Consider the following 14,656-nt stretch of genomic DNA (forward strand, 5'->3'; position numbering starts at 1 on the left):
AGCTAAGGCTGAAGTATATTCTCTTTAACAACAATAATTAAACCTTTATAAGCTCTTAGATATGTTCCAAGTATTAAGTTCTCAGAAAAATCTTACTTTAAAAGACCTGATATTTTACAACAAAATAGTATAACAAGAGTACAAATGAAGTAGCATGATGACAACATAAAGTGAAAAATAGTAAGTGTAAAAACATTAATCAAATGATTACTCATCAATTAAAGTGATAAAGAAAAGTTTAAATTCTTTCATTTTCTTTTGGTTGTTAATTCATACAAAAGCGCTAATTAAATCTATCTTAGTATACCTATATACAATATTACTAAATAAACTCTAATAAAAAATGTGCAACAGAAGCATGAATTAAACATAACATAATATAAAATTGATAAAAAAAAAAGTTTTTAATAACAGTGTTTTACTGATAATCTATCCTTTATCCAACTAAATAAACAAAAGAAAATATGTTTTGGTTCTTTTCAACAAAGGTTAGATAGTACCATTCACAACAAATAAATGATAATCAGTTTTTATGACAAGATATTCAAATGTCTCTTATATAGTTGATGACTATTCAAATCTAGTCTGGAGACTTACACACTTTTTCTCACTTCCTTTCCTAAATATGTCAATTATAGGAAAGAAGTCATTTTAGGAAACATTTCATAAATTTCTTAACTAGATGCAGTATTTTCACATGTATGTCACAACACAGATTGATATTTGTTGAAATTAATAGCTATATACAATTATCAAACATTAAAATAAAAAAGCAAAGAACAGAAAACATAATAAAATAAAATGCTTTGCCGAGCACAGCCTGACACAACCCCAGAGGTCAAACCCTGAATAGTTTGGACAAATTTCAACACAATATTCCAGCTTGAAATTATCCAAATTAAGGTTGTGACTAATTTTTGACATAATCTAGGTTTCAGACACTAAATAAATGCAGTTTAATCTTAAAAGTCTCTTTCAGAAAACAGTGCATTTGAAGATTTTTTCTTGAAACTTTTCAAAATATTTGGTATTTGAAAAATATTGATAAAAATTAATAGGAAATTTTTGTTTTTAAAGGCAAAACCATCAACCCCGGCCTCAATTCCAGACTTCCCTTTGTAGCATAGAGCCTTGTTGTACAATTTAAGAGACATCAATACACTTTGAAAACAAAAGTTATTGTCTGAAACTATAAAAAAAAAGCTTTAATGAGTCCCTAATTCCTAAACTGTTGGTACCATAACCACCAAAATCTATCCAACCCTTTTTTTTTTGGGGGGGGGGGGGAGGATTTAATCTTCTTGTAAATTCGAAAAAATTTCATAGAGATTCATTCACTCAAACTTAAGTAATTGTCTGAAAGCAGAATGTGTCTTCAGATGACAATGAGGCAGCAGACGACAATATCATAGCATTATACGAACCCAAACAAATTTTTGTGGTCGTATAAAAAAATACCAGTTCAAAGTTCAAACTTGTGGGCATACAAAACACAAAGAAATAATTAGGATGACTGGTGTTCTTGATTTTAATTCCTGGATTTAACGTCTTCTTGGCCTCACTACCTGGATCTGCAATAAACATATATACATTATTTAACTATTCCTACTAAATTTAAATGTATAAATGGTTGCAAAAATATAATTAAAGCACAGAGATATCACAAAATAATTTTGACTTTGCTGCCTCCCTTGATTTTATGGCTTTTTGTTGACTGATAACACTTTTCTTTCAAATCCCAATAATGAATTTCATAAAAAAAAAGATTGTTATGAAATTCAATAAAATATTTGTCAAGATTAGAGTAGAAAAATAATGACATTTAAAACTTAAATTACAGCATTATTCTACAAATTCTGTTACAAATATAAATCTACGTAAAGTAATTTTCATTTTAGAAGTCTACAATACTTCAATTGCAATTTGTAAGCAAATTAAATCTTTCAACGTCTTGACAACGCCTATTGTTGTATGACCTCAGAGAGTGAAATAAACGCATTTTACATGTGAAATTATTGGTTTTTATTTAACTGGGTAATCAATGTATTTCATTGCAACCAATGAAATAAATGAAAATATTTGTTTAAAAAAAACAAAACTTATAAAACCGTGTTCAAAAGGCCTAGAAAAACAGTAACAAAAAAATGATACCATTAAGGTGGTACTTATAAACACTACAGGGAGGTAACTCTGTAAAATCAGCTAAACATTTTAATTACATTGTGCTGTTACAGGAATATTAAGCTTCTCAATGATCAAATTAAGTGTTTGTCAAACTGCTGTATAACCACTGTAATTTTTCTGATAAAATGGTTGGTTCAAATTTTTTGAAATGTTTATATTTTTGTCAAAGGGTGGTCGAAGTAAATACTTTGTCAAAATTTAATGAAAATTAAACGAGCCAAATTAATTTCAGTGGAGTTGTTGGGTACCACCTTAATACCAAAAAATATTGAGGTCTTTCAAATTTCACAGAATAAATTATCTTGTCTTACCTCTGACAAAGTATGCAGCTGAACAATATGTCTATTGATGGCTTCCAAAATGTTGGGATCTAGTGCCCTAGATGGCCTTTCTACTGCAGGAATCTGAAATTTTGGTAACGATGTCGGTAATGGTACTGAATAGTGCTAGATCATCTGTGTTTAATACTTCAAGGTATTCCTGCCACCATGTGTGCTGATCCCTGGTTAAACGTCCTGCTTGCTTCCATTTTGGTAGGTCCCTAACCATTGCTGCAGTGACTGAATCAATTTTTGTTTTTTTTCTCACAGGGTTTAAGGATGTGCAAATTTCCTGAAATAAGTATCCAGTCTTATTAAAAAGGTTTTAAATGGGCACTAACTACGAGATATATGAAAAACCTAATATCTTATTTTTTTTGGCTCAATCAGTAATGAAACACAAATAGTGCAATAATAATTTCTTTTCAATAGCCAATAAGGTTCAATTTTGTTAAAATAAGCCAAAAAACATTGATTAAGAATTATTCACTTGCAAGTGAAACAAAGGTAAATCATATGATTGACTGATTCTATCCACTATCACACATTATAATACAGGTAAATGCTTAATCTATATATATCTATATTTATGTTTACATCGCTTCTATAGTCATCTGATGACTATAGAGGTCAACGCGATAAATAATTAGATGGCGTCTAGACTCAAATACACATGTAACGAAGCTAAGTCTTTTCATGCCTGTGCCTGTGCCTTGTTTATTGTTTTATTTAGACTTTTAATAGTTGGATAAATGTTTTACATTGTTATAAATCAAATATGAAATATAGAATCAGTGAACATGAATTTGACAGCTAGTGCCCCTTTAAGATAAAGAGTATGAATTTGTGAATAAAACAACAACTATAAAAGAGTGCTTTTTTCAGACACAGTACACATATATAAAAATGATGAAGTCTATGTTTTGAAAAATGAGACAACACATTTCAATCAAATCAGTTGAAAAAAAATGAAAGTGTGCCTAAAAAAACTGTGTATTTATCCCATTTTCAAAGGCTGTATATACCTTTTTATAAATAGAAGGTCGTATCTGTTATCATAACATATTTCCTTTTCATAAATTCATAAATGGATACCTTTAATTATTTGATTCAAAAAATTCAGAAGAAAGTCTTTAAAAGAGGGACAAAAGGTACCAGAGGGACAATCAATATACACCAGAAAAAATTATTTACATTAATGATTTTTATGTAGATATTATTATGTGTTGATGGGTTTCTGCATCAATGATATTTACACTTAAATTCAATTAGTCACAAATGACATATATTTATATACCTGTAAGGTGGGAATGTTCTCTAAGTTCACTGTTCTGTACTGCTCATACTCCAAGGGCCAGTCTTTTATCGACATCTTAACAATGGGACCATCCTTTACAAATTTAAATATATGTGGAGCTTTAATTCCGTCACATCTGTTTAGATTAATGAGTGTTTCCTTGAAATTGAAAATGCTGTTGAGGTGACTAACAATGGGTGAAGGTGTGGATGCTTCCCTTATTCTTGCATCGAGTTCAGGAAGGGTTGGTGCGTTCTCTTGACATAACTTGGTACTGACTCTACTAAACAGTTGGTCCACATCCTCATGTGTGTGTCCCACCATCAAAAAAGAAAGTTTAATCTACAACAAAAGTTTTATCAATTTAAAAGATGCTGATATACTTTGTCCGATAAAAAAAACTCGAAAAATAAGCTAACATTACAAACACAAAAATAAAATCAGAAATGCTTTGCTCTCATCTTTTTGCAGCTTCTGAGTTCACTTCTTTTCAATAATAGTAATTTTTTCTGTTAAACCTATCAAATAAAAACTCCCTCAATAAAGGTCAATCTAGATAAGCATTTCTATTGTTAAAGTATCTGCTTATGTGTCTTTTCCTTTTTTTAATTTTATGTTTATATTGCAAATTAATGTAACAATAGATTCACTTTCACTTTAACTTTCTATTCATAACTTAAAATTCAACAATTTTTAATAATACATTTTCAAGGGATAATAAAATGGGATATTTCATATTATGTTCTAGACTTACCTTCTTGAATACCTCTGCCTCCACAAGAGCAGCTAAAAACATCAGCACAAAGTGGTTTTTGTTGTCTTTTCCACAGTTGTCTGCATTGTCGTTGATCTAAAATTAAAAGTTTCATTGTTTAGCAACATCATGATTAATACAGAGTGTAACCATACACTAGCTGACTGAGATATGGATTAAAATATACAGATATAAATTTATATGTTACTGTATTTATCTTTTTATTTTTATATTGAGGTCAGGTGAAAACTACCAGACGGACATTTTGACATTGAAACAATCCCAAATACCAAATATAGTTATCCTATTACTTAAAAAAAGAGAGTTTTCACTTGAAATACTAGAGGCTCTGTCGTTCACCTGTTTTTACTGATGCTTTGGAAAATCATGTAAAATAAGGTTAAAATCATAAGTTATAGTATAAGATATAAGACATTATTAGATACACTTTGTACTATAATGATATCTAAGATAATAAAAAAAAACCTGCTAAATTTTTGCAAAGTTCCTAACTCATGGGCGGCAACCAAACAAGTTGAAGGACTTGTATGAAAATTTCAGTGCAGATAAATCTAAATCTGATGAACCTTTTGCCACCTGTCAGTTTTACTCTGAATGCTTTAGTTTCCGAGATATAAGCCAAAAACTGCATTTTACAGCTATGTTTTATTTTTAGCCATGGTGGTCATCTTGGTTGGCAGGCAGGGTCATCAGACATACTTTTTAAACAAGATACCCTAGTGATGATTGAGGCCATGTTTTGTTAAATTTTGCCCAATAGTTTCAGAGGAGAAGATTTTAGTAAAAGTTAACAGACGACGACGGACACCAAGTGATGAGAAAAGCTCACTTGGCCCTCAGGGCCAGGTGAGATGAAAAGTACATTCTTCTAAAGCATTCGCCTTTACAGTTCACACCCTTTTGTGTCTTCTAATTTATTGATAAAGTCAATTCTGATTTTTTTCAATATCCTTGATTACTTCATATAGAAATTGGTATAATATGGTTTGGTCCATTCCATTTAATAGCATTCCAAGAAAAGTTTAATTATTCAACTTAAATTACAAGCACGATTAACAGTCATGGAATTAAAGTATTATTTTTTAAAATGTAAATAATTGTTTTCAGCTACTTTAAAATTGTCATACCTCTTTGACATGGTGAAGCACTTTCAGTAAGCAGTTCAATGTGACATTGGAATCAGGGTGGAAACGGTCTGTCCAAGTAAATCCGAAGTCTAGTCCAAAACCATGGCATAATGCACCAGTAACATGATGATGAACTCCAGCATAGGCCGAGTCAGTCTGAAAAAAAATTGCATTTTAAAATTTCAAGTACTTTCAAAAAAATTTATAATTTTGACCATGTTGAACAAAGATCTTATGTTGTAGGATTATATAATGTGCCCCATGAGATGATGTCCCATGGACAAAGTTTCACGGATATGACCTGTGAAATTTGACCAGGACATAATTTTATTGTTAATTATTGTCCACTTCTGTGTAAAAGTGTCCCTAGAAAAAGATATTCTACTTTTGACCTTTGTTGGATGTATTTCATGGTGAAATCATGTTCCAGGCACAGGTATCAATTCTGGCATAACATATTTGGCTTTCTTATTTTGATTCCGACATTCATCAAAAACTGATATAAAAATGATACTTTCCAGATATCTAAGTACAGTTATTATTAACCCCAAGGTGGCACCCACTCTCATTATGGCATATGTAAAACACCTGTTTCTGTTTGTCCTTTTTGAATAATGAGTTTTAATGTTTTCCCCTGTTGTTTTTTTTTTGTCAACCTTTATATTTGACATATCATTGTTTTTAATTTCAAATTGCTTAGCCTTCCTTCTTAATGGTCTTCTTTTATTATTATTAAACCTTGGAGGGTATTGACCATCACACAAAAAGTATATAGCTGTTTATATTCATCACTTTCCATTTTGTTTACATCTGTGGTGTCTTGATTTAAATTTCAATTATGATTTAACTATTAAATTTATTAAAACATTTTAATGATTGCTAAATTATTTCCCTTAAGGGACAGAAAAAAATAGCCACACTATGAAAATTGACCTCTGTGACAAACTTTTATAAAACATGTATGAAATTATGTCCACATACTAGAAACAATTCTTCACTAAGGGAGACACTTTTTTATAGTTTACAAATGTGATGTTCTGTCCTGTGAACAAAATTTCACAGATGAACTGTGAAATATAGTTCCAAGAAGACACAATTTCATGGGACGCTTTTTAGGCTTACATTTTAGTATTTATATATACTTCATGTATTGTTATTAAGATGAAAGGCAAAAACAACAAAAAAAGGGTACAAATTGTACATTCAGAGCAATTACTGAAGATTTCATCATAAGATGTAAGAATCTATGGTATAAATTGACAGTTTTGTAGATCTTGTTTTGTATCTGGTTGACATACCTTTGAATTCAATGAATATCTTGGAAGTGTGGTTTTTGCCTGGTCCATATTATCTATAATCAATGACATATAGTGTTGAGGACTGGATCTAGCTTTTGCTCTATGCTTATATTTCTGTCTTGCTAGGCTGAAATTACCAAAAATATAATATAAGCAACCAAAAGTATAATAACAAACAATGTTTTTCAACAATGTGGTCCAGATTTAATTACTTGCATAACAGATTATTTATAAGAGTGTACAACATTTTTTAGGCTATTTTGAATAGACAAGAAAAATATTAGTCATCCCTCATATGTTTACTTTTTAACGAGTAAAACATGAAAAACATTGATAACAAAGTCACATGACAAAATTATGTCTTTTTAGCTGATAAGACTAAAAAACTTTCAGCCAATCTGAAGATGTGTTTAAAATTCATCCATTTATATATATATAAATAATTTTTTTTATATAGATTAGACTGTTAGTCTTCCTGTTTGAATGCTTTTACACCTGTCATTTTTGAGACCTTTATAGGTTGCTGTTCAATGTGAATTAAAGCTCTGTGCTGAAGACAGTACCTTCACCTATCTTGGTTTACTTTTACAAATTGACACTTTAAATGTAGAGTTGTCTCATTTGCACTCATACATCTCCTTATATCTAAATACATTGAAGTAAGGTTGGCAAAAGTATGCCAAATAATGATCTTCATTTTTAGGCAATTATTCATTTAAAATAAGGGAAAATTAAAAACATAAAAATCAGATAACAGCTTGAAAAATCATGCAATTTTTGTTTTTAAATATTGCTATAAGATGTTGAAAAATATCCTATTTTTGTTTTACATAAATTAGGTTGTTAGTTTTCTCGCTTGAATTGTGATACATTTTTCATAATTGACAAACTTTGGTTTGTTATGGTAAATAACATCATAAAGGCAAGCATAATTGACAAACTTTTCCAGTGAAGGACTTAAGTCAGGAGCCTGTAATTCAGTGGTTGTTGTTTGTTAATGTGTTACATATTTGTTTTTTGTTCATTTTTTTATATAAATAAGGCTGTTACTTTTCTCGTTTGAATTGTTTTACATTGTCTTATCGGGGCCTTTTATAGCTGACTATGCGGTATGGGCTTTGCTCATTGTTGCAGAACATTATGTGACCTAAAATTTTTAAGTTCTGTCGCATTTGGTCACTTGTGGAATTGTCTCATTGGCAATCATACCACATCTTCTTTTTTATATAACATAAAATACAAATTACAAGTTAATAAACAATTCATACTTTTAAGATTTTGCTAATTAGCCAAGATTGTACCCAGACATTCACTTACAGTTGCAATGCAAAATGTGCTTTCCTCTTCATCAGTAATTCTTCTTTTTGTTCTTTTGTGAGCTTTGTTAGGAGTGCTTCTTTAAACAGTGTACACTCTGTACATTTTGACAGCTTCTGGTGCTATTAAATTTAAACAAAAAAAGTGTCAATTGTCATATATGAAGAGTATATTTTTCCAAATTATGTACATAGAACGATGAAGTTAAGCATGTTAAGGCTGCATGTTTGCAAAGTGTACCATACAATTAACCAAATGAATTTTTATCTTATATGACCAACTAAATGAATTGCAAAAGAAGAAGTAAATGTCTTGCAATTACAAATATAACTCATCACTGCTGCTTAAATATGAAGTAATTTTTTTCAGTAATACTCGAAAACATGGAAAATGTATTACACAAAAACTCATAGTACATGTAGTATTGTCAAAACATATTAGAAGAGTGCATTCTACTTATTGAAAAAGTAACAACTGATCCATGAAATATGATCACGGTTCTGCAAACTTTTTTTACAAACATATATACCTTGCAATTATTTGATATGAATAAAAAAAAATATTCTATTCTTATAATAATTGAACAAATTTTCTGGACAAGACGACTATCAACCCAAAGATCAATTAAGTTAGTAATTGAATGTTCAGTTGGTATAAACATTTTAAAACTGCTGACACAACAGACCAAAAGACTATAAAAAAAAATTAAATTTAAATACCTTTCTTAACTTTACATGTGGAAATTCTTTACGCCACATCTCATAAAAGCTTGATAAACTTATGCTAGGCTGTTGTGTCACATCACCTTGAAGCTTATAATCTTTGAATATAGTTATCTTCGTCAAACAAGATGGAAGGTGGATTTCTGGACAATCTGGTTGCTGTTCCCCAAAGTTTTCTGCATATTCTTTAAAATCCATCATTGCTGAAATATATCTTGTGCTGAGATACTGTTGACCTGTCCTGTAATCTTCTGGCAATCTGTTTTCATGTAGTCTGGATTTGATATATCTAAACCTGAAAATAAAAGCAGATATTACTTAATCTAGCACTTCAATATATAGTCATCCCTTGACATTGTTTGAAGAAAAAATCATATTGAGATTATTTTGCATAAATTTCCTAATATTTAGACTAAGCATCCTTTTTTTATCCATCATAAACTCTGAAATTTTCTCCATAAAAAATCAAAACAATATTTTCTAACAAAAGAAACACATCTACTGATTGGCTGACATCATTTTGTTTATCATATCATAGACACAATTTTGGTCATCAACGTTTTTTTCATGATTTACGCCGGTAAGAAATGGAATTTAGAATTAAATTGTAAGATATAACTGTAATATTGTATCAGTTTATTCAAAATAACATAAAAAAAATGGTGCACACTGTTAAATAACCCGCTACGCGCATTATTCAGTGTGCACCACATTTTTTATGTTATTTCTTAATAGACAGAAAATATAAGTCATTCCTTAAATATATCCATCTAATTATACAACTTTAAATATAACCAAAGAAAACAAATTTTAAGTACAAATACCTTCTTTCTTTAATTCCATGCACCAATTTCCAAGCATCCTGGCAAACGCGCTTCTGATCAACTACAAAAGTTGGACTGATGTCTTCAACTGCATACGATTTCCTGAAAATTATTATCATAAGTGTATAAACTAATAAAGTCATGCAAATAACATAAATAACAAATTTAACTATGACTCAAAATTAATATCAGCATGTATCCTGTATGTAATCTTTAAATAAAATCTTTTTCATACATTTTGCATATCAAAAAATAAATTCTATGATTTAGCGGGAGAAAAATTAAATAAACTGTTATCACAGAGATATGTCTCGACTTTTTGTAATTTTCATAATGCAAATTTCTTTTGAGGATCACTAGACAATAAAATAAAGCTGAAAAGAAAGTCAAAATAAATAGCAAAAGTAAATCATCTGATGTTATTTATCAGCCATAAGTCATTATTAAGACTCTGCTGATTTTGTTTAATAATCATCATATTAATTGGTTGGAGTGGAACAATTATACTCCTTACAATTGACTGTAATGAAAATGTTTATTAAAGTTCTAAATTAGCACGATTAGTCCTTTTTTCCAGCAATTTAGTTATTGATTGTTGTATCTTTTGTTGCAGATTTTGTTTCAAAACGTCAGATATATAAGTGTACACAATTAATTTAAAAATATTTAGTTACTTACTTCTTCTGCATAATAAAACATTTATTTATTTGACAGGATACATGTTCCACTCGCCAAGGCCAGCAAAATGACACAGAGGAGATAAGACAGACTAGGGTATGTTTACTTTTGATTGTATAGTTATATTGGAACGCATATAAAAAGAAAAAAACATTATTATTTTTCTAATATCTAGTATCTAAAAAAAAGTGAAAAATGGAGAGGAACTTTCTCACTTTTGACTTTCTTAAACGTTTTGGAATAATTTTGGAATTAAATGAAAGTTTAAGGACCTGCGATCACTGTTAATCTAAGCTGTTTTTTGTTGTATACTAAAAAGTTGTGTGAAATTGATATAGAAAGGCACATATTGCCTGTAGCTCAGATTGGGAGTTCCAGTTTTTGTAGTTTCTAACTCAATGGAACTAGTGGGCTTATAAATGTTATTAGATGCATAGTAAAATTTTATACACAAACTAGAATTATTATAACAAAAGTAATAACTACAAAATTGTAAGGAAGAAAAGTAATGAAACATTCAAACGTTCATAATCCAGCGTTCATAACGGCACGTTGGAATATGTCAACCAGCCCATTGAATTAACAAATACTATCATATATATTCATGAATTGGAAGGCACATTTCCTACAGAAAACCGTGGGTTAAAAAAAAGTTTTATAGAGAGCTTGACTTCCTACATGTACAAGTATTTTTAAAACATTGAATTTTTACTACTAAACACACAAGACAAAAGAGCGTTGAATGCCTTAAATTGGTGAATTTATATAGTTAGCAATGTAGCCATGAACTAGTGGATAGATACCTAATACATTTAAGCAGATAACAGCAATGTATTTGAATTCAGTGTTAAAATACATAATTTTAATAATTTTGAGATCAACTCACTGAAAGCAAAAAATGTTATCCTCAAAGCTGAAAATGACAGACTTAAAACTTTATTGAGCGAGGTAAACATTTTATTTTTTTAAGTTCAAGTCTCTTACTTTTTTTAACACGATTTTTTTAAGAAAAAATAATTTGCTTAACTGTTCAAGCCATCTTTCTTAGAGAAAAGAAATTAATATAATTGAAATAGACTTATATGAACAATCTTCTTAACTGTAAAATAAATATAGAATGAAATTCAAAACAGTGTGGTTGTGGCCATTGATTGACACATTAAATTCATCCATTGACTGGGACAAATTAGGTGAACGTTTGTATGTAACGACCTCAGCTCACTATGTACTTTTTAAAGACACTTAAACTATGGGATCACCAAAGGTTCTCAACACCTTAATAAAGTAATTCTAAAAACTAATCAGAAATAACACGATGTTTTGATTTATATCAATTATATAAATCAAAACATAAAGGTTATTCCTGATTAATTTCTTGAATTATTTTATAATTAAAGGCGTTAAGAAACCTTTGGTGACCCCACAGTTTAAATGTCTATCGTAGGTACGTCGTAAACAGTGGTCGTTACAGACAAACGTTTATGTAAATTGTCCCAGTCAATGGATGAATTTAATGTGTCAATCAATGGCTGGCCACAGCCACACTGTTTTGAATTTCATTCTATATAACTTAAGAAATTATTTCAAGATCTTTTTCTTGAGATTGTATTAATTATAAACAAATTAATTGTGACCTTTTATGTTGTGACTTTTTTTTGCTTACCACTTTGGAGTACCTTCAAAATATTTTACAAATCAGCATTCTGCCATGAAATTTAAAGGTCTTAACTGAATTAGAGGTTTACCAAAATAAAAAATGTCACAATTATCTTGCAAAGATATTTTTCAAACTTATTATCACATCAAATCAACAACAAAAAATCATACATTATATTTATTTATCAAACATATATATATATATATATATATATATATATATATATATATATATATATATATATATATATATATATATATATATATATCTAAATAATTGAAGGTTGTTTTTAATTTAAACTTGTGTATATTTTTAGTTATGGCTTGTATTATATTTCCCTTTCTGGTTTATATCTTAGTTAGAAGCTTCAAAATTGAAGAATCGATCCACAATCGATGTCAAATGTATGGCCTCCCAAATAACGTTTTGATTCCTATCATCACTGAAGAGACATAAATTGTTGAAATCAAATATATACACAAAATAAAATGCAAATCTTAACCCGTTAGGTATTAATTTGTCACTAACAGACATGTCGTATCCATTATTGATATTAAATATGTATTTATTTATGTTGAGGACTTATGTTTTTATTTATAAGTATTCAACAGGTAGAGCAGACCAATGCTTCCAATGAAGAAGTAACCCAGGATGATGATACAGACAGTAACCAGGATGAGGTAATTGTTTTTTTATTCAACAGTTACTAGTATGAAAATTTGACCTGATTAGACTTAAAGTTAAAGCTTCATCAATGTACAATATTTACACTGAAAATGAACCATTATCACCTACATCTGATAATATGGTCTTCAAACAAGCATAGGATATTGTTGTATTTGTATTTTATTTAACAATGAACATATGTCATATCTGATTACTTTTTAATCATTTTATAATTTTGAAAAGCAGAAATATATGGGGTTTGAACTCCCAGATACACCTGTACATCTCTTGTGCCTTTTAAATATTTTTAAGGAGTGAATCAAGTCAATTATTCTGTTTTTATCATGCTCTTTAAGCCAGTCTGATAAGAAGTTAATTTTATCGTTTGAGAATGATCAAAAACAAATAAAAATGCCTTTCAATAGACCACTTTCGAGTTCATCCGTCACCGGAAAAAACTCGTCAATTATACGCGCCTTTATCATCGTCATTTGTGCGTTTAGGGGCGTCGTCACTTCCTTCCAATGTTGAGCGAGTGGTTAGAAAACTATAATTCTATATTGTACGAATTATTCGGCAAATTGAATTCTCAAAATTGACAATCAACACTGCTGTCATTAGGGAAATGTCAGTAAGTACCTACAGAGCAACCATTATTTCTAGTTTATCCTGCACAAAGACGACCACTAAGACGCTTGATGAACGTAAATAGTGCAGGGATACAGGCGAGCCCCTCTATCTGGTAAATGACGTCATAAAGGCGTGTATAATTGACGAGTTTTTTCCGGTGACGGATGAACTCGAAAGTGGTCTATTGAATGCTTTGAATTATTTTTATAGGATGAACTTGCAGTAGGCACACAAGTTTCTGCAAGATGGATTGATGGCAGTTTTTACAATGCTGTCATCATCAGCAAGAGAAAAAATGATAAGTTTACATTGACAAAAATAAAATATTAACCTTGAACTTTTGTCAATTAAATGACTGATTTACAAATAAGTAATAAAAGCTTAGGTGGATATGCCTCAATGTTGCAACAAAATATGAGTATTACACATAATAATCAAACGTAGCTTTTTGTACTAAAAAAATATTCAATATAATAAGCAAAGTTTCAAATCATCCTAAATCTCTTTACGAGATGAATGAAAAATCTATTGCGTACCAGATCTGCCATTATACCTTATACATAATTTTAAAACAATGTTATTGAATATAAGAAAATTCAATAATATTTTAGTTGAAACAGTAACTCTGTTTTCTTGAACTTAATTCCTTGATTTATTACATATATTATTATAAGTGTTCTCTTTTTCAGGTATTATTTGTCAAGTATTATGATGGGTGGAAAAGAGTGGTTTCTAGACAAGACATGAAGATGTCATAAAATCAAGATAGACTTTTTGGAGACATTTTGTTTAGTGATATTGACAATCCAATTTGTAAACTAATGTGTTACAATATAATTGTTTAACAAATGAATTACATTAAATGAAATAAATTTTGCTAGGTAGATGTATTTGGTTTTGACTTTCTTTTTTATCAACAGAAAGTTTGAGGAAAAAGTAGAAAATATTGTTGCAGCTGCTCTCTTATTGGGAAACATAAAGACATCATTGTTCCTCAGTATCAACATTGCCATCTTCAATTTTGGCTGTAAAGAAATAGTTCCCTAAAATGAACAAAGTATTAATATTGGAATAAAACACTCTAAAAGGGCACACAAAATAAATATTGCAGAGGAAATGTTTGTCAAACACAAAACACACACAAACAACTTAATTTTTAAA

The 14,656-nt window shown here is 29.6% G+C and overlaps 1 protein-coding gene and 1 long non-coding RNA gene across 2 annotated transcripts in view; one reads left to right on the forward strand and one right to left on the reverse strand.

Annotated features, from left to right (window-relative positions):
• LOC143081008 (ubiquinone biosynthesis protein COQ4 homolog, mitochondrial-like) overlaps positions 1 to 7,049 on the reverse strand; it is a 30,143-nt gene extending 23,094 nt beyond the window's left edge. The window contains 3 exon segments of the mRNA XM_076257241.1: positions 2,496 to 2,588; positions 4,556 to 4,651; positions 7,002 to 7,049. Coding sequence (XP_076113356.1) covers positions 2,496 to 2,588; positions 4,556 to 4,651; positions 7,002 to 7,049 — 237 coding nt within the window.
• Positions 7,050 to 11,415: 4,366 nt separating this feature from the next.
• On the forward strand, positions 11,416 to 13,793 carry LOC143078277 (uncharacterized). Its single transcript, XR_012979150.1, has 3 exons — positions 11,416 to 11,490; positions 12,811 to 12,879; positions 13,706 to 13,793. It is a non-coding gene; the product is annotated as an uncharacterized LOC143078277 (long non-coding RNA).
• The last annotated feature ends 863 nt before the right edge of the window (positions 13,794 to 14,656 follow it).

The sequence above is a fragment of the Mytilus galloprovincialis genome, chromosome 6 (assembly GCF_965363235.1).
Source record: "Mytilus galloprovincialis chromosome 6, xbMytGall1.hap1.1, whole genome shotgun sequence".
NCBI lineage: Eukaryota > Metazoa > Mollusca > Bivalvia > Mytilida > Mytilidae > Mytilus > Mytilus galloprovincialis.